The 22110-nt window shown below is 37.1% G+C and overlaps 1 protein-coding gene across 4 annotated transcripts in view; it reads right to left on the bottom strand.

Annotated features, from left to right (window-relative positions):
• The window catches only part of RAD50 (RAD50 double strand break repair protein), an 88988-nt gene that overhangs the window by 10424 nt on the left and 56454 nt on the right, over positions 1-22110 (bottom strand). For 3 of the 4 annotated variants that reach the window (XR_012124865.1, XM_073221265.1, XM_073221264.1), the window contains 3 exons: positions 17922-18049; positions 15761-15985; positions 443-528 (listed from right to left, as the gene is read on the bottom strand). Coding sequence is in view for 2 of the 4 variants with exons in the window: in XM_073221265.1 (XP_073077366.1) it covers positions 443-528; positions 15761-15985; positions 17922-18049 (439 nt within the window). In the remaining 2 variants the exon portion in view is untranslated. Of the gene's footprint in view, positions 1-156; positions 529-15760; positions 15986-17921; positions 18050-22110 lie in introns of all 4 variants that reach the window. The other variant, XR_012124866.1, reaches the window with a different exon arrangement.

Below are 22110 nucleotides of genomic sequence, written 5' to 3'. Positions count from 1 at the left end.
CATCACCCTTAATCTGGTGGCACTGGAATCTTATTCTCTGGCTGAAAGGACGCATGAGGATTCCCGACCAGAAGCAACCCGATGCCCCGACCCCCAGCCTCAGCTCTTTCTTAGCTCCCCTATCAGGAGTTTTCCTCCTGATGGTTCTCTTCTTACCACGATTTGGCTTATCCCCTATCTGCACTTCAGCAGAGCCTATTATGTCATCAGCCTGATGTAATGTGCACCACAGCCAAATATGTAAGTCCCATCAGGCTTTAGAATAGAAAACTTCACATTTTTTTCTTGCTACAAGATGTTGTCAAGATAAGAATTTTTAGAAAATCTCGAAATGATGTTCAGAAAGGAGCCCAGGAGGTAGTACTGGCATGATGAGAGGTCACGGGGCACAGCTGGGGACAGGGCTTTCAAAAGAGCATTTGTGATACACCGTGTACATGACCTTGTCCACGATAGGTACTTCGCCAAAGGTCACGAATGATTTTGTTGATTTCTTCCATTTTCATACTGTGGAATTTCATTATCGCTCTGGAAAAAAAAAGCCATTGGTACTTTAAAGGAAAGCTAATACAGTGATAATATTATATGTTATATATATTAAAAATGTATGAAATACATAATAATTTTATAATAATTTAAGTAACATATCATGTATTAATGTCCCTAATATTTTCAGTGATCAAAGTAGAATATAGTAAGAGCTAGAAAAATAAACCGAACCAAAACTTTTCTGCTTGACTAGTAATGGAAACTGCCAGACATATTTCCAGGTCCCTTCTCCATTTTCACTATCTGATATAATAAACTTTTCTTAAATAAATACTTAAATACTGTGAGCATTTCAGAAAACAATTTTTTAGTAGCCTTTTTTAGACTCAGGGGAAGGACCACTCCCACTGATGCCCACCGGCTACAGGGAGACGTGCTGAATGAGTGGGTGACAGTGAGTTTGGTGGGGGGGGTGGTCCCTCAGTCTATGAGGAAACGGGAATCTCTGAGGCTGATGCCTTTTTTCTCTTCTATTACTGCAAGGCTTAACAAAAGTCAGCTTCTTAAGTTGCTTTTATTCAGATTGTGAAGGTTTCACCAACAAGACACTTTGGTTCAGAAAGGGCGATTTTGAGGCTTAAGCTGAGCTGCACCTCACTTTTATTTTCCCTTTCTAGTTGAAAATTCAGAAATCGTAACTCTAAATATATGCATTAACTGCCATTTGGTCACGGCAACCTCCAACCCCACCCCTGCAACACTCTTAAAAAAACTGGTAGTTTTTAAACACTAAAAAGAAGGAAAGAAATGTTTCTAAAAACCAAAGTAGCCTGTCAAAATCTAGTTGTTCTTACTACAGTTACCTTTCACCAAAAAGCACGTAGATTCTTTGGAAGTGGGTAATGAACTAATGAGTGTTGTACTAGTGACATAAAGGCAAACATCTCTGCCATTACCATACAGAGGATGTGAGGTGGACTCACTTCCATTTGCAAGCCTCTTATCTGATATATACAAAAAAGAAACTGAACGTAATGCTACTGTCTCTGCAGAATCATTTCATGATCTTCTGGTTCACCAGCAAAAAAAGAAAGAAATGACTCAACATAAATACATTTTAAATATCAGATGAAGAATTTTGAAGTAATAATGACTGGAAAAAAATCATATTCTGCTAGTTTGTGAGAATGTAACAACTCTCTGTTTTCTATTTTATACATCTATCTTAAAAATTTAAGTATTTAAATTTAACCAAGAAGGTCAAAGATCTGTTATCTGAAAACTACAACACACTGATGAAAGAAATCAATGAAGACAAATAAATGGAAAGGTACCTATGTTCATGGACTGGAAGAATTACTATTGTTAAAATGTTAATATTATCAAAAGGCATCTACAGAGTCAATGCAATTCCTATCAAGATTCCAATGGTATTTTTTACAGAAATAGAAAAAAAAATTCCAAAAAATTTATATGGGACCACACAAGACTCCAAATAATCAAAGAAATTCCTGAGAAAGAAGAACAGTGCATCATGTTTCTTGATTTCAAGGGATATCGTAAGGCTTCAGTCATCCAAACAGTACGGTACTGGCGTAAAATAGAAAGACCAATGGAACATAAAAACCAGAGCCCAGAAACAAACCCAAACATGTGCTAGGAAAATTGGATATTCACATGTAAAGAATGAAGGTGGATCCCTATTGTACATCACTCACAGAAATAACTTGAAATGGATTAAAAACTTAAATGTAAGACCTAGAACCATGAAACTCTTAATAAGAAAACATAGTTTTGAAAAAACTCCTTGAAATGGGTCTTGTTAATAATTTTTTTGAAATCACACCTAGAATACAAGCAAGCAACAAAACAAAAAATAAGTGGCACTACATCAAACTAAAAAGCTTCTGCACAGCAAAAGAAACCATCAACAAAGTGAAAAGACAACCTATAGAATGGGAAGAAATACAAACCACGCATCTGATATGGGATCAATATCCAAAATATACATAACTCATACAACTCATAGCACAAAAAACCCAAATAATCCAATTAAAAAATGGGGAAAGGATTTGACTAGACATTTTTCAAAAGAAGATATATGAGTGGACAACAGGTACTTGAAAGATGCTCAACATCACTAGTCACTAGGAAAATACAAATTAAAAGCACAATGAGATATCATTTCATACCCATTAGTATGTTCATCAGGAAAAAGACAAGATATGACAAACGCTGGAGAAAAGGGAACCCTGTGCACTGTTGGTGGGAATATAAATTGGTGCAGCCACTTTGAAGATTCCTCAAAAAAATTAAAAATAGGAGTACTGTATGATCCAGCAATTCCACTTCTGGGAATATAGCCAAGGAAATGAAAATACTATGTCAAAGAGGTATCTGTACCTCCATGTCCACTGTAGCATTATTTACAATAGCCAAGACATGAAAGCACCCTAGGAGTCCATTGACAGAGGAATGGATAAAGATGTGGCACATATATGTACAGTAGAATATTTATTACTTAGACATAAAAAAACTAAATCTTACCATTTGTGACAACAAGGATGAACCTTGAGGGCATTATGTTAAGTGAAATAAATCAGAGAAAGACAAATATTGTATGATCTCACTTATATGTAGAATTTAACAAAACAAACCAAAACGACAAACTCATAGAAAAGAGATCAGACTTATGGTTACCAAAGGTGAGGGCTGAGAGGAGGGAGAATTAGGGCAAGTGCTCAAAATGTACAGACTTCCAGTTATAAGATAAATAAGGCCTAGGATGTAATGTACAACATGAGGACTATAGTGAACACTGCTATATTATATATCATATGATATGTATGTATCATATAGGAAAGTTAAATGAGTAAATCCTAAGAGTTCTCATTATAAGGAGAAACCCCCCCCTTCTTTTTATTGTATATGTGAAGATGGATGTTAACAAAACCTACTGTACTATCATTTCATAATATATGTAAATCAGATTATCATACTGTATACCTTAAACTTTATACAGTGATTTATGTCAATTATTTCTCAATAAAACTGAGGGGGAAAAAACTGAGATTTGATGAAGTCAGTAACTTACTTAAGATCAGAGAAAAGTGTTTAGGATATTAACAGCCCTTGAATATGATAATTAAAATTAAAAAGGCAGTCAAAATATTATCTTTAAAGTCACCAGGCTCATACATTTTTATGAGTGAATGTTACTAAATCTTCAAGGTACACCTAGCTCCCAAGTATATAAAATATGACACAGCAAGGAAAAACGTAAGTAAAAAAAAGAGAAAAAAAAAGTAGAGGCCTGTTGGTTATGAATGTAGATAGAAACATTCTAAATAAAATCAAATTTAGTAGTGAGAGTAGTAAAAAGAATGTATCATGACCAAGTAGTGTTTATCCCAAGAAAGCAAAAATAGTACAGCAGGCAAAAAGAATTAAGATATTCACTGCATTAAGAGAGTAAAAGAAAAAAGATTATCTCAATAGATGTCAAAAAAGTATTTGATTTAACACTGAGTATTGATAAAAATCCTCAGTAAATGAAAAATAGAAGAAAAATTTTTTTATTAAGGTATTATTGATATACACTCTTATGAAGGTTTCACATGAAAAAACAATGTGGTTACTACATTTACCCATATTATTAAGTCCCCACCTATACCCCAGTGCAGTCACTGTCCATCAGTGTAGTAAAATGCCACAGATCCACTATGTCCCTTCTCTGTGATACCCTGTTCTCCCTGTGATCCCCCACTCCATGTGTACTAAACATAATACCCCTCAGTCCCCTTCTCCCTCCCTCCCCACCTGCCCTCCCACACCCCTCCCCTTTGGTAACCACTAGTTCATTCTTGGAGTCTCTGAGTCTGCTGCTATTTTGTTCCTTCAGTTTTGCTTCATTGTTATACTCCACAAATGAGGGAAATCATTTGGCATTTGTCTTTCTCCGCCTGGCTAATCTCACTGAGCGTAATGTCCTCCAGCTCCATCCATGTTGTTGCAAATGGTACGATTTGTTTCTTTCTTATGGCTGAATAGTATTCCATTGTGTATATGTACCACATAGAAGAAAATTTTCTTAATTTGACAAAATGACTATCAAATATCTTCAGCAAGCATCAAATTTAATGTTGAAATATATAGAAGTGGGGAAGGGGTTAGGGAGGCTGGGTGGGGATGGAGGGAGAAGGGGATTAAGAGGCATTACGATTAGCACACATAATGTAGGGGGGTCACGGGGAAGGCAGTACAGCACAGAGAAGACAAGTAGTGACTCTAGAGCATCTTACTACACTGATGGACAGTGACTGCAATGGGGTGTGGGGAGGGACACTTGATAATAGGGGGGATGTAGTAACCACAATGTTGCTCATGGATTATATATCAATAATACCTTAATAAAAAATAAAAATAAAATATACAGTATTTTCTTCCTAACATGTAAGAACCGAAGAACGATATCTCTTAGTCTGGCTACTCTAAAATAATGTCTAGGGGATACCTACCAATTCAGTAAGACAATAAAAAGAAATGAAGAATAAATGAGGGAAAAATGCAACTTGTCATTGCTTCTACAGATGATGTAACTGTGCACTTAGAAAAATCTAAGATAGCAACTGAAAACTATCAAGACTAATAAAATGGTCATAAGTAAACACACCAAATTAATAGTTTATTGTAGCAAAATCCAATAGGAGAGAAAAAGGATCCCATTCACAGTGGCAATAGAAACTATGAAATACCTAGGAAGAAACCTAACAAAAGATGCAGGATCCAGAGGAAAAAGCTATAAAACTTTACAATAGGAAAAAACTGATTAAATAGCAGAGACATACATACTATCAGTTCCAAAATGGGTGGGGAGGGGCGGAGGGAGGGGAGAGAGAGAGAGAGAGAGAGAGAGAAACAGAGCTCTCTTTCAGCACCTCTTTGTACCTTCTGTCCTAGCAAATATTTTCATTTTTGTTCCAAGTGGTCCAACTGCCTCCCACACTTGGACCTTTAATGAAAAGCTTCTGTAAGCCTCTGAGCCATCTTCTTCCTAAGTGTCCTTGGGGTCTAGCTGAGATCACAAATGAAGCCTGTCAGGCCTCCCCAGGAACTACTACTGTTCGGGGACTGTGCAACTGCTCTGAGGCCATTCTTGTAACCATCTCAGGATTTAGCCATTAGCAGAGAGCCAAACGGCTAAAATGGAGTCACTTGAGAGCTCTCTGAGGGGTGGAAAAATATCACCGAAAATAGACCAAAATCTCACCTGCCAAGGAAAAGACCTTTCCAGTTCTTGCTTCTTTCATTATTTAAACCATCTTCAGGACTCAAGGTACTGAGGAAGGTTAGCTACCATTACGCAAAATATGAGCTGATTTTCATTACTTAGCAAAACTCAAAATCCTTAATTTGCCAAACTTAAGTTGCACATTAAAAAGAAAATGACCTCTTTTTCTAACTGAAACCCTTAACACAGGACAAGAATGGGGGCTGAAGGTGAGCGCTGGCTAAAGCTATCAGCCCATGTTCTCCGTGAGTGCTAGCAGCCAGGCTCCGAACAGACTCACAAGAGTGCTGGCTGTCTTGGATGCGAAACTAAAAGCTACGTTTCCACTAAGTTTCAGAAGTATGACTTTATATATGCAACATTCCACATTTGGAGAAAATTGATGGTGGAATATTTAGGGAACACTGTAGTTTGAGAAATATACTCCAAAATCACTTAATTTTAATTGCTATCTTGTATTAAGGGAGTAAGGTGTAATACGAAGTAATTGATGCTTTCCCCCTTCTCATCTAGTGTGTCTCTGACCATTGGAAGTGCTTATAATCAGTGATGTTTTTAGATGATTACTAATAACAGATGGTAATCAGCTTTTCTTGAAAGTGCACTGCTAATTTCCTGTGTTACCTTAAATAGACAGCTGAATTGCAGTGACTGATACTTAGTTCTAGGAGGTGAAACAATGAGGGAAATTTCAGACCTTACTTCTAAGTGAGAAGGCAAATTTAAGGCTCATAAACCTTATTTAAAAGGCTTATAAACCTTAAGGCAAGCACAAAACCACAGACTGAATTTTTGAGGAATCTGTATCACTTCCTTTCTTCTCACTTAGAAGAATCCATCTGATCACCAGATAAGAGGACTCACAGCCTGCCTCTTTTCCTCAGGCGCGCCAATATTGCTGGAAAGCACCCCTGCACCTCCGTGTGCCTGCAAGCTCCTGACCAGCCCCATTGAGCCCCCTCACACCCTCATTCTGTGTGTGTGTGATGTGCCTGAGGCACTTTTCTCTACTGAGATGCCCTTCCTTCATTATCCAAGGCCCAGGTCACATACAGACTCTGAGGCACCTACCATGGTCTCCCCTACTAGACTGAGAGCGGCTTGCAGGGGGGACAGGGTGCAATAGTCCTGTCTTCCCAGAATCTGACGAGAAAGGACAGAATGGATTTCCAAATGAACATATACCTTATTGAGGGAATTATTTTTCTGCTATCACTGGCTCTTAGAGCATGCAGGGATAGTTGGAGGCCTCCTACGTATAGTATATGAAATCCCAGGTCTGCAGGTCAATGTACTCAGAGCTTCCTGTAGCAGAACACATGCAAGTAAAATTTAGAACAAAGCCAACCCACCTACCTAGTTTGACCGCTCAAGCCCCTCTAGCTATCACCCCACTTCTAGCAGAACTTCTGAGACTTAGTTCTACTCATTGACACCACTGACCACTCATTCTCTCCTCAGACTTCAGTTTCAACTATACCATTGACAGTGGTTCTCAAAGTCATTAACAACTTTCATTTTGTCAAATTCAAGGGTCATTTCTTAGTCCTCATCTCATTTGACTTCTCAATAATGTTAGATCCCTGAAATACTTTAATCACTTGGTTTTCAAGACAGCACAACCTTTAAAATTTTCCTCCTTCTTCTCTACTGGATTTGTAAACATCATGAGTCTTGGGACCCTTCCCCTCTCCATCTACAGCTACTCCATATGCCATCTCATTCCATGGCTTTAAATGCTGCAATCTGTGCTGATGAATCCCAAATTTATACCTTTCCCTGGAACTCTAGACTCTAGGTTATACATCGAACTGCCTGATTGACATCTCTAATGTCTGAAAAAGAACTCTAGATTTTCCTCTCCCAAATCCTGCCCATTTCAGAGAATGGCAATCTGCTCCAATATCCTATGGCTCAAGTAAAAATAGGTAGGAGCAGTCTTCCTGACACTCAATTCAGAAGCAAGGCCTGTCAACTCTATCCCCCAAACACGCCTTGAACCCACCAACCTCATTGCACTGCTACCATCTGGTTCAGTTCACCACCACCTTCTGGGTGATTACAACAGTCTCCTCACTGGTTTCCTTTTTTCCGATCTTGTCCCCTACTCCCACAATCCAATCTCCACCTAGCAGCCAATGTGATTTCTTCAAACTATGAATCAGATTATATTACGTCCCTGCTTCAAGCCATCCAGTAACTTCCCATCACACTTAGAATAAAACCAAACTGTTTACCAGGCTAAAGGGCACAGCCTACTCTGGGAACTGTCTCTGACCTCATGCCCCTCATTTCCATGCTCACTGTATTCCAGTCATAGTTCCCTTCTTCCTGTTTCTTGAACCCTCCTGTTCATATGGTCTTGGGGTCTCTGCATCTGCATCAGCTGTTTTCTTTACAGGGAATCTTTGTATCTCTGCTTTTTGCATAACTTGCTTTCTCTCATCTATAAAGTCCCAGCTTAAATGTCATATTCTCAGAAAAGATCCTGCCTTAGAAATCACCTAAAGTAGCCCCTCAATTACTTTCATCACTATTGTTGATTTTCACTGGGTAATCTTAGGCTACTTAATCTCTCTGATACTTGCCCCTTATAGGGGGTATTTAAGAATTCAATTAGATTATGGCTAACACATAGTAAGTCTTCAATTAATATCAACATCTCCTCTATACAGCCTGTACCCTTGAGAAATTTAGTCTCAAGAATGTTTAAATAGGAACAACAGAAACCTACATTTTTGTAGTAAAGTTCTTTAGTGCTATTAAGGAATACGGAGGTTAAGAATTTATCTTAAAGAACAGAACATAACAAGAAGGCTTTACTAAACAGCCTCTGAGTTTCCCTTTTAACTCTGATTCCACACTGAATATTATAATGGACTTTAGAAAAAGATTTCCATCATATAGATAAGGAAACTGAAGCCCAGGGCATTAAAACAATTTGCTAAATATCAACAGTCAGGATTTGAATTTAGGTAGTCTTAAGAGATAACTTTTGAGGCCTCAAAAAGGTAAAATTTATCAACTTTTACACAAACAGTTCCCGTTTTTTAAGACTCAGTTTTATTTTGTCATCACACCCAGTTTAAATTATCCTAATTTATATGGTAGGTTTCTAATAATAAAAATCTGTTGTAATTCTTATCTTTTCAAATAAACACTCCAGTATGGACTGGGTCTTCTATTCCTTGGTGTTCAACAAGTGTTTGGACTGGGGTCATAGTATCTGTTGCTAAAGAGCTAAAAAAGTAAAAAGCTTCCTAAGAGCATATATGAGGTAGCTGGAAAGATCAGAAAGAATTATGAAGGCAAGAAATAAAAAAGAGGACAGATGTGTATATATATATATAGTCTACTGGGCAAAGACTCTTTAATGCCTTGCTTATTGCTCTTGTTTCAAAACTCTAAATTTCAACACTTTAACCTGATGGATCTAAAATCTAGGTTTCAACATTCAAAGAAGATAAAAACAAAAGTTCACACTTGATGCACGCATACATTTCCACAAGTCTTTCTGGACCAACGGGCTTTGTAATGTTAACCTATTACTTATAAAAAAGAGGATAGAAGATGTGTCTACAGAATAACTCTCTTAAGAGTCACTTCAGAAGTCAAACTTAATCTAACAACAATCTTAGTGTTTATTTAAAAAAAAAACACCTAAGATAATTGGCTCACTCCTAATTTTCACAGTAAATGGCTCTGCTCTGACTGTGTTAAAAGGTTAAGTACATGTACAAAACTTGTATATGCCACAGTTATGATGGCTCAGTGATTTGGGGGCCACCTTTGTTGTCACTGGCTGTGAATCTTCACACTGAAAGCAGAGTCCTCCCAGGCCTTGTGGTCTGAATGCCACTGCTGAGGCTGGTCTGCTGACCATGCTCTTTCTGACCAGAGGAAGCCATAAAAGAGAAGAGACCCTGTCTGTGTAGTTCTAGCACCGAGGAGGATATTTTCCTTTTCAGAAAACAACAAACAAAATCTAAGTTTACTGTTAATTCTCCTGGCACAAATGCCCAGAAATGCTAGGAAGATTTATAATAAAAAGTATTTTATATTCATAGCTGAGTTCATAAGAAAGAAAAGGAAATCTTACGTGATGGAAACAAAAAAAGGAACTGAAAACCTAATGGTCGGTGCATATCTGATACTGCAGATGAAGTTGGTTATTATTTTTATAACCTAGGGATTGGGCATTCTCACCCAGGACAGAAGATCAGGCAGGCAGAGTGAGGCAGACAGAAGTGACTCCCGACATAAAGGATGAGACTTAAAAGCTGTATCATCAACCTTGAGAGTTCAAAGTCCTGAGCAAATGCCTTACATGAGCTTAAGGTTCAGTGTTATACCACCAGTGTAGCTGAGTAACTCACAAACTGAAAAATTAACATAAAAACTAGACCCAGGCCAGTATTGTCTATCCCGGGAGCTCCCAGCAGATACAAAACCAAAACTGCTGTGTAGTAGGACATCTACACAAAAGGACACAAGGGAGTCTCATAGAGCAAAAAGCACTATTAAAGATAAAGTTACAAAAAACATTACATAAAGTACAAAATACTTCAATTAGGGGCTAGAATCAGCACACAAATAGCAGAAATAGACTTCTAAAATGTGAAATAAAAAATGATAATGTGAAAGAGAATATAAAAAATATATATGTTAAATGAGTAAATACACATTAAGGAATCAAAACACTAGGAAAAAATATGTTATGGAAAAGGAATTAAGAATTTCTAAAAAAGACCAAAACAGAACTTAGAGAAGTGAAAAATACATTGAAATATAGAAATGAAAAGTAAAAGAAAAAAAAGACAATAGGCAATATAAGCAGCAGCTAAAAAACCTGTGCATTGGAAGGTATCTGTGAGGAAGTTACCCAGTGTATTACCAGTGTGTATGAGAGGGTTTAAGTGCTGTGGAGGAGAGAATGAGGAGGTTTATTTAGGGAAGGGCTACTAAGATCTCTGTTGTGGGTGACCTGGGCAGGACCGCAGTTGTACAATCACACTCTTCAGTAGCCTGCCTGAAAAGCCTCTCCTTTCTTTGCTTTGAATAGTTCTCAGAGCATAATCTCATTCCATCCAGCACTCTGTGGCTCCCCCAGATCCCGGGATGGTAGGGGCTTAGTTCCCACACTGTGCAGATTCAAGCAGACGCTGGACCCCAGGTGCTCTGCCTTCAGGAGTTGGTGAGGGATCTGCCCTGTGCTGAGCAGGAGTTCAATGGACTTTCCTTTCCTGCCTCTGTTCTTCTCTGTTCTTTACTCCGTGCATGGCTGCTGCCATTCACTACTACTCTCACTTTAATGAAGTTCTTCCTTACCTACACTCGTCAGAATTTTCAAATTCTTTCTCTGTCAGAGTTAAGAACCCTCTCCAGTCTGGTTTGAGGTCTTACCTAATGTGCAGGGAGAGACTTCCCCAGATGCAACTGCCAGGCAACAGATGTACTTAAAAAAAAAAGGGAAACTGAACCTAGAGAAGGAGTGGCATTTATAAGAAATTGGTATTAAAACCACAATGAGATATAACCTCACTAGTTAGGATGCCCAACATAGAGAAGACTTGGAACAACAAATGTTGGCGAGGATGCAGAGAATGGGGAGCCCTCCTACACTGCTGGTGGGAATGTAAACTAGTTCAGCCACTATGGAAAGCAGTATGGAGGTTCCTCAAAAGACTATAAATGGAGATACCATTTGACCCAGGAATTCCATTCCTAGGAATTTACCCTGAGAGTGTAGGATCCCAGTTTCAGAAAGGTATATGCAACCGTATGTTTATCGAAGCACTGTTTACAATAGCCAGGAAATGGATGCAACCTAAGTGTCCACCAGTAGATGAATGGATGAAGAAGATATGGTACATATACACAATGGAAAATTGTTCAGCCACAAGAGGACAAATCCTACTATTTGCAACAACATGGATGGAGCTAGAGGGTATTATGCTCAATGAAATAAGCCAGGTGGAGAAAGACAAGTACCAAATGATTTCTCTCACTTGTGGAGCATAAGAATGAAGCAAAAACTGAAGGAACAGAGCAGCAGCAGACTCACAGAACCCAAGAAGGGACTAACAGTTGCCAAAGGGAAAGGGACTGGGGAATCAGAAATGAGAAAGGAAAAATCACTACGGACATCACAGAAATACAAAGAATTCTTAGAGAATACTATGAAAAATTACATGCTAACAAACTGGATAATCTAGAAGAAATGGACAACTTTTTAGAAAAATACAACCTTCCAAGACTGACCCAGGAAGAAAAAGAAAATCTGAACAGACCAATTACCAGCAATGAAACTGAACTGGTAATAAAAAAACTACCTAAGAACAAAACCCCTGAACCAGATGGCTTCACCATTGCATTTTATCAGACATTTAGAGAAGACCTAATATCTATCCTGCTTAAATGTTTCCAAAAAGTATTAGAGGTGGGAATACTTCCAAACTCATTCTATGAGGCCAGCATCACTCTAATACCAAAACCAAAGGCACCATAAAAAAGGAAAATTACAGACCAATATTCCTAATGAACAGAGATGCAAAAATACTCAACAAAATACTAGTAAACCAAATTCAAAAATACACAGAAAAGATCATACACCATGATCAAGTGGGATTTATCCCAGGGATGCATGGATGGTACAGTATTTGGAAATCTATCAACATCATCCACTACATCAACAAAAAGGACTAAAATCACATGATCATTTCCATAGAGCTTAAAACACATTTGACAAAATTCAATATCCATTCATGATAAAAATTCTCAACAAAAATGGGTATAGAGGAGAGGTACCTCAACATAATAAAGGCCATATATGACAAACCCACAGCCAACATCATACTTAACAGTGAAAAGCTAAAAGCTTTTCCTCTAAGATCAGTAACAAGACAAGGATGCCCACTCTCATTACTTCTATTCAACATAGTACTGGAGGTCCTAGCCACGGCAATCAGACAACACAAAGAAATTAAAGGCATCCACACTGGTAAGGAAGAACTGTCACTGTTTGAAGAGGACGTGATATTGAACATAAAAAACCCTAAAGAATACACTCCAAAACTACCAGGCCTAGGTCTAATAACTGAATTCAGCAATGTTGCAGGATACAAAATTAATACCCAGCAATCTGTTGCATTCCTGTATACTAACAATGAACTAACAGAAAGAGAAATCAGGAAAACAACTCCATTTACAATTGCATATAAAAGAATAAAATACCTAGGAATAAACCTAACCAAGGAAGTGAAAGACCTATACCCTGAAAACTACAAGACACTCTTGAGAGAAATTAAAGAAGACACCAATAAATGGAAATACATCCCATGCTCATGGATAGGAAGAATTAATATTGTCAAAATGGCCATCCTGCCTAGAGCAATCTACAGATTCAATGAAATCTATCTAAATACCAACAGCATTCTTCAACTAACTAGAACAAATAGTTCTAAAATTCATACGGAACCACAAAAGACCCCGAACAGCCAAAGCAATCCTGAGAAGGGAGAATAAAGAGTGTGTGTGTGTGTGTGTGTGTGTGTGTGTGTGTGTGTGTGTGTGTATTACACTCCCCAACTTTCAAGCTCTACTACAAAGCCACAGTAATCAAGACAATTCAGTACTGGAACAAGAACAGACCCATAGATCAATGGAATAGAATAGAGTCCAGATACAAACCCAAGCATATATGGTCAATATATAGTGGGGAAATGATAGCCTCCTCAACAACAACTGGTTCTGGGAAAACTGGACAGCTACATGTAAGAGAATGAAACTAGACTGCTGTCTAACTCCATACACAAAAGTACACTTGAAATGGATCAAAGATCTAAACGTAAATCATGAAACCATAAAACTCTTAGAAGAAAATAAAGGCAGAAATCTCTTGAATATAAACATAAGCAACTTTTTCCTGCACATATCTCCTTGGGCAAGGGAAACAAAAGCAAAAATGAACATGTAGGACTATATCAAACTAACATGCTTCTGTACAACAAAGGACACCATCAGCAGAACAAAATGCATCCTACAGTGTGGGAGAATATATTCGTAAATGACATATCTGATAAGGCGTTAACATCCAAAATATATAAAGAGCTCATGCTTCAACAACCAAAAAGCAAATAAACTGATTAAAAAATAGGCAGAGGATCCGAACAGACACTTTTCCAAAGAAGAAATTCAGATGGCCAACAGGCACATGAAAAGATGCTCCACATCACTAATCATCAAGGAAATGCAAATTAAAACCACAATGAGATATTACCTCACACCAGTAAGGATAGCCATCATCCAAAATACAAGGAACAACAAATGCTGGTGAGGATGGGGGAGAATCCCCCTACACTGTTGGTGAGAATGTAGTTCCAAATATTGCAGAAAGCAATATGGAGGTTCCTCATAAAACTAAAAACAGATATACCATGTGACCCAGAAATTCCACTCCTAGGAATTTACTTGAAGAAAACAAGATCACAGATACATGCACCCCTATGTATACTGCAGCACTACTTATAATACCCAAGACGACATGGAAGCAACCTAAGTGTCCATTAGTAGATGAAGGGATAAAGATGTGGTACATAGACACAATGGAATATTATTCAGCCATAAGAAGAAATCAAATCCTACCATTTGCAACAAACATGGATGGAGCTGGAGGGTATTATGCTCAGTGAAATAAGCCAGGCAGAGAAAGACAAGTACCAAATGATTTCCCTCATATGTGGAGTATAAGAACAAAGCAAAAACTGAAGGAACAAAACAGCAGCAGACTTACAGACCCCAAGAAGGGACCTGTGGTTACCAAAGGGAAGGGGGATGAGGAGGGCTGGCAGGAAGAGAGAGAGAAGGGGACTAAGGGGCATTACGATTAACACACATAATGTGGGGAAGGCAGTACAGCACAGAGAAGACAAGTAGTGACTCTACAGCATCTTACTATGCTGATGGACAGTGACTGTAATGGGGTATGTGGGGGGACTTGATAATAGGGGTGAATGTAGGAACCACAATGTTGCTCATGTGAAACATTCATAAGATTGTGTATCAATGATACCTTAATAAAAAAACTGGGTAAAAGTCACAAACATTTCAAAGAGGAAACAACAAGATTGTACATGAAAAGATGTTGAGCAATATTAGAAATTGGGACTGAAAATGAAGTCCACATGATTTACCACTTTAAACCTATTAGACTGGCAAAAATTAAGAAACTGACAAAAATCAACATCACATAATGCATGAAAGAAAACCCTTATATTCTGCTAGTGGTGGAAATTAGTAAAACTACTTGGAAAACAATTTAACATTACTTTGTAAAACTGAGCATACCCTGCAACACAGATTTTACTCCCACTTATATCCTAGAGAATCCCTTATATCTGCTCCAGAAGACATGACAGCAATGTTCCTACCTGCAAGGATTATATTAGTAAAGACCCTGGAATGGATACATTGTGGTGTATTTCTAAAACAGAATTCTGTAAATCAGTGAAAATGCTACAGCTATAAGCAACATGAACAAATAAAAACTAAACAAAAAAGGCAAATCCTACAAGAGTATACCGAATATTCTATCATTCTTAAAAAAAATTTTTTAAAACCAATATACATGATAAAATTATTTTTTTAAAAAGCAGAGAAAGCAATAATCTGTGTCAATGGTCACAAGGAGCAAGAATGACAGGAGGTGAAGATAGGGTGGAGCATCTAAGTGGATGCCAGTTAGTGATAATGGTGGAGTTCTTGGACTGGACATGGGGGGTTGTTTCATGAGCACTCCTTAATATTAATTTGCTTTATAACTTCATAACTTAAGTAAACACATGTGGTATATACATACATATATTTTTCTATTCATTGGAATGTATTACATTTATTTAAAAAGTAAGAAAGGGAAAAACGACTAAAATATGATCATTGATACTAACTGCAGTGGGAACCAGTGGGGACCAGTCTAATACTTACTGGTCAAGGGTCTTGTAATAGATGTCCAGATCCTTGTTCACAAGCTCTGTTGTTCTCATAACAATCATCATTTCCCTATACTTTTCCTCAGCATCCCGAAATTGAGGTTCTCGAAGTTCTTTCTTAAAATGAAGAATTTCTTCCTCATAACCTTTCTGTCGCCCTATTGCCAAACTATGATTTCTTTTCATATTTTCTATTTTTTCTTCCAACTTCTGATGCTCACTATAAAAGGGAAAAATGACAAATGAGGACCACTTTTAACTTTTAGTAACCTTAAGTATAAAAACCAGATCTCTTTAGATAAATATCATTTATCATTCTCCTTAGCAAACAGCTTATGGTAACAGAAGTCTCTCTTTGCTTTTTATTTAAGGCTTCAGTACTAAAAGAAAATTTTCTTCCTTTCAAATCTCTGAAGTATCCAGGTTTCTAAACAGCTGATTTTTGTATGCTAAATAAAAAACTCTCATAATATATGAGCACTGAGAAAGCTCCTCACTTTTTAGACAGTTACTAACCTAAGTAAAATACTCTTGGGTGATTAACATTACAAATTCAAAACTTCTGACTGTGAATTGAGAATGCATGATTACCAACACTGAGAAGTTACTGAGTAATAGATATCATCTTGTTCACGTATGTCAAATACAAAATATTATCACAATATTAATTTCTGCAGTAATACTAAAAGTTTGTATTATTCTGAGAACAAAATTTCTCTCACACAAATGTAACAGGCGTAACACTGACCCAAAATAGTAAAATACCCAAACTTTTTTGATAACTGTAGATAACATAGATTTTAATGTATAGTTTAAAAATATTCACTCATTTAACAATTACTTATCAAACACCCTCTTATGCCAGGCATTGCTCTCTAGATTATGGACATTCTTACAAAATTGGTCTGATTTTATCTGTTTTGTTGACATGTCTGCTGTATCCTAATTGAAGAAAGGTTTGAAAAACAGCAGCTGTATTTAGTAGTCTGAATGAATGTAAAAAGCGCTGTTATGTACCAATCACTGAAGGAATTACAAAATATATGGTTTTGTTCTTTAGTCGCAAAGAATAAATTGTTTCATTTAAAAATTTCTTCTAAAAGCTTTACTTTTACCACCAGGAGCACTAACATTACAGTGTTACAGAGCTGAGGCTTGAGAGAACTAGGGTGTCTGGGCCACATTCCTGACTTTCATAATTTCCTTTTTTCTGGGTCTCAGTTTTAATTCAAATGAAGAGGCTGAAGATGAAAAGCTCTTCCAGTTTTAAAATCTGATTTTCTTATCATATGAAAGATTTTAAATAGCTAAAAGAAAAAAGAGTACTTACAAAAACACAGATTAACTATTTGTTAGGTTCTATGAAATAAAAATTCCATTGTTACCTCTTTTAGAAAAATTGAAGCATTCTGAGTCAGATTTCTGTGCTAAGTCAAGAAAACAGTTGAGAAATTTACAAGGAATGGCTGAATGAATGAGAGGACTATATTTAACTAGCTGAGAAGGCTCAAGAATCTCTTTGTCTAGTACAACCTTTTATGCCAGTCTAGTGCCATAGCATAACACCAGGTCCTTCAGGTTCCTACAGAAGTAATCTTGAGGCAACTCTAAGGCAGACATGGCAAGAACACAATCTTTTCTGCTGAAGCAGAAAGGCAGCAACACAGTCATTACCAGTAAAGCCAAATGAAAGAACCAGACTGATCTTTAAAAATACAATGCTCCAGTTATCACGTAATTACAACAGGGACCATCTAGAATGGGTCTCCACTAACAAATTGCTTCAGCAATAACTCCACTGGCAATATTATAGACATATATAAGCAGAAGCTCTGACACAGGCAGGGTCCATAAGCCATAATATGCTTTATGCTCGGTACCATTTTCTTGTGATGAAGACTGGCAGAAATCTGGGGATTTGGCACTTTTAATCCTGCCCATCACTACAGTATGACTATAAATTCTGTATCACTTCTTGAGTAACTCAATTCATAAGGCCATGAAGTACATTTGCATAAAAACTCTGTCTACCATCCTTTAAATCTCAAGGGATATTTAGGCTAAAGGCTTAAATTAAAAAAAAACAAGACAACAAGGATTGAATATTCCTCACATTCAGTAAGACTTTTCTTTAAAGACTATTTTTAAAAACATACTTTTTCATTTGTAAAACCTGCATTTGACCCATTTCCTTCAAATGTTGTTTTCTTTCTTCTTCAACTTCTTTTAGTTCCTCGTTTCTTTTTCTTAAAGTAAGGTTATCCTGTAACCATCTTTCTTGTATCTAAATGTAAGTATTAAATGGATAACAAAAATAATCAAGTTACCAACACGTGATACAGTAACAGAGAAGTAGTTATGCTGACAGATATTGCTAATTCTGCTTTACTTAGAAACATGTTAAACTCAACAAGAGGGAAAATAAACCAGTGTGAAGGCATCTCCAGGCTTGGACTAATCTGGGTGGTCCATATGCACACCAAGCAAACATTTAAATGATGAAACAAAAATATAACTGGATGTTTTAGTATTTTATACCTACACTCTATTGGATGATCTTGCGTAGGAAGCCCACAATAGCGCCTACTGGTCTAAAGGATCACAAGAGAGCAATATTACTATCAAAGTGTCCCTCAATTGTTTTTCTCCACTTGTATTTGACTCCTAACGTGCCAACACTGTTAGACACTATCTGTTGGGTATATCAGATAATCTTTACCTTTAAGTAGACAAATAATAATCGTATGAAGCATAAGAAGTTTCACAAAAATAGTATGTATCTATGTACTTAGTGACACTTTTCCTGACCACTGTACTGGATTGAAAATTTTTAAAGTTAGCTCTTCTTATTGAGTAGTTTTGTCCTTAGAGGCCTGATCACTTAGCAGTACCAGCAATACCAACACAATTATTTCAGTAACTTTCCTGGTGATTATAATGAATTATGTTGTCAAGAGACTCTTGGAATTTGGAAAAGAAGTTTTCCTGCAGAAACAATGGGGGTCTGACCCATAAAAGCCTGAATATAGAAACCTGATCCCAACTTTGGCATCAGGACTCTCAAGGAGCTACGACCCTTCTGCAGTGACCCCTGTGCCTGAGGTAGACTCAGTGACGGCACTGGGAGAGAGGCTGGTCTTCAGCAGGATCTTCGTGCCGACAGTAATGGCAGAGGAATCACCAGGGAAAAAGGATTTGGGAGGTGGGCGAGAAGGGAAGCCAAGGACCTCTCTCATGTGCTTAATGTTCACATCTAACCTGCCCATCTATGAATCACTATTTTGAGGGTTTTTTTTAAAACTGTCATTAAAGCTATTTTCAGTTTTCCTGGAAATAATAATATAAACATATCTACTAAAGACATTACTATAAGCAGTTAAAGGTGGCTAATATGATATGGTTGTAAATGTCCTTTTGCTGCCAAGCCAACCTAATGTACTACTGTAGCTGCAGTGACTCTCCCAGATTCCTCCATGGGGGAATATGCTTGCACTTTTTCCTTATGGGAACAAGAGAACGTGCCGTTGCTTTCATGTAATAACAACACTGGGATTTACTTTCATGACTGCATGGAAGAACTCTTTAAGGGCTATCATATTTTTAGGTGCAATTGATTTCTGGCACGAAATACTGTCCTGGTCTGTTTACTTCATGGTCACCAGAAAGGTAGGCATTTCTTTGTTTTAGGTCAGCTTCTAATTGCTCTTTACTTTCATTCTGAAAGACAGTATACAACACAGTAGTTAAAAGAGCAGATATAGGCTTTGGAGTCAGGTACACCTAGACTCAAATCTCAGCATTACAACTGTCAAACTGAATGACTTTGGGCAAATTAATTTAAATTCTGAGCCTCAGTTTACTTGTATAATGTGTTAACACCACCAGTCATACAGCACTATTGGGAAGATAAAATTAGTGAATACATATAAAGTAATCAACGTGGTACCTGACTCAGTAATTGCCTTTTGAGTCAAATTTGTCCTTGTACTTTAAGCAGAGACAGTTCCAATCATAGTTTATAAAATAAAAGTGTCAGAGACAGGGAGGAAAGAAAACCAGATGCACTTATAGTACATCAGAATTGTTTTTCTATTGTATTAAGCAGCTTTACAATGTAGAGTCAAGTTCTACCTTTGTTACTCACTACTTTTGTGACCCTGGGCAAGCCAGGCCATCTCTATCCCTTCATCTGAAAAATGGAGACAGATTGTTAAATTTTCAAATATTTAAAATCTGTGAACTAAATTTAGTAGAGCTTGAACATATAAATAAGCTGCTGTTAGGCCCCTCAACTCCTAATATTAACCCCAGTTACCAAGCTCAGATGATGGTTAATACACACACATGTACCTTCAAGGTACCTGTGACAGTAATATGCCGAACAGAACACAGTATAATATCCACCAAAACTCTGGTTGGGAAAAATGTCATTTCTAAAGGACTGCTTGAAAGCTATGCAGAGCTCTGGCTCAGTGATTAATAGTTCAGGGGATATATTAGAGCCCCTGGGGAACTTTAACAAAACATACATGCCTCTGCCCATACCCCAGAGATTCAGATTTACTGTCTGGAATGGAGACACAAAAAAGTGTATTTTTAATAACCCCAGGTGATCTTTAAAAATAATTAAGATGTAATTCATATACCATAAAACTCACCATTTTAGTACATTTCAATAGTTTTAGTATATTCACAAGGTTGTATAACTGTCGTGACTAACTTCAGAACTTTTTATCACCCCAGAAAGATATTGCATACCTATTAGCAGTCACTCTCTATTTCCTTCTCTTTCACCCCAACCCCTTGCAATGTTAATCTGCTCTGTCTCTATGGATTTACCTGTTCTAGACATTTAATATAAATGAAACCATACAGTATGTGGTCTTTTCTGATGCAATTCTTTCACTCAGCATAATATTTTTAAGGTATGTGCATGTCATAGCATATATCAACATTTCATTCCTTTTTATGGCTGAATAATATCCCATTGTATGATATGATGGTTAATTTTGTATGTCAACTTGACTAGTCGATGGGGTGCCCAGATATTTGGCCAAACATTATTCTAAGTGTGTTTCTGAGGGTATTTCTGGATGACATTAACATTTGAACTGGTAGACTGAGTAAAGCAAATTTCTTTCCCTAATGTGGGTTACCATGTGGGAAAACCTGAATAAAGCAAAATGGTTGAGTAAGATACAACTTTTCCTGCCTGACTGTATTAGTTAGGACAGTGGTCTTTTCCTGCCTTTGCACTTGAACTGAACCCTTAGCTCTTCTTGGATCTCGAGCTTGTTTGTTTTCCTAGTTCTCAGGCCTTTACACTCAGACTGGAATTACACCATTAGCTCTTCTGGGTCTACAGTTTGCCAACTGCAGATCTCAGCCTCCATAATCGAGTAAGCCAATTCCTTATAATAAATTTCTTTATATACATATTTTTGTATACACACACACACACACACACACATCCTGTTTGTTCTGTTTCTCTGGAGAACCCTAATACATATGGATAATCACATTTATTCATTAAGTAGCTGATAACCATTTAAACTGTTACCGTATCTTGACTATTATGAATAATGCTGCTAGGAATATTCTAATACAAGTTTTCATGTGAACATGTTTTATATTTTTTTGGTTATGTATCTAGACATGGAAAAACCCAGGTGATTTTAATAGGTTCACCTAGCTAACCTTTGTTCTCTAACAGTAACATTTATTTTGGGCTTCAATCATACCACCCTCTACAGAACCTTATCAAGGGAGGATAAAGATGCTGAAACACACTTAAAAAAAAAAGTCCCATGAAGTTTGCTGATGACATGATTTTTATTAAACCATGTCTATATAGGGTCCTCCTTTCCAGGAATGCCTGTGGAGACATTTTTCTCTGGTTTTGGTTATAGGGAACTGGTTTCCTTTGAGCTCTGAGATAATGTCAATCTTAAATAATTGTGACTTCCTCTCTTCATGTAACTACTAGAATATTTAGCAAGCATATCAGATTTCACGGCCTACATTTTATAGACTTACTACTTTCCTGGTTTCATTACCTTCTTGTCCTTATTTCCACATTATCTCATTTTCCCATTAACTTAAAATGTTATTTGGCATTGTTCTATATATATAACATAGTAAATAATTTCTAGAGCAAGGAAGGTTACAAAAATAAACTAATACAGTATAAATAATTTTTGGAACAAGGTTATAAAAGTAAACAAATACAGTCAGATCCACTAAGTTTAGAGCATCAACTTGAAAAGGGTCACAGGTTGGTAAACATTAATGATCTCGTGTATGGAGGGACATTACTGATTTATAGATTGCAATTTTAAACAGGCA

This window comes from Manis javanica, chromosome 14 (genome assembly GCF_040802235.1).
Source record: "Manis javanica isolate MJ-LG chromosome 14, MJ_LKY, whole genome shotgun sequence".
Taxonomy (NCBI): Eukaryota; Metazoa; Chordata; class Mammalia; order Pholidota; family Manidae; genus Manis; species Manis javanica.
The sequence above is the reverse complement of the archived record's forward strand: the minus strand, read 5'-3'. Positions and strand labels throughout refer to the sequence as shown.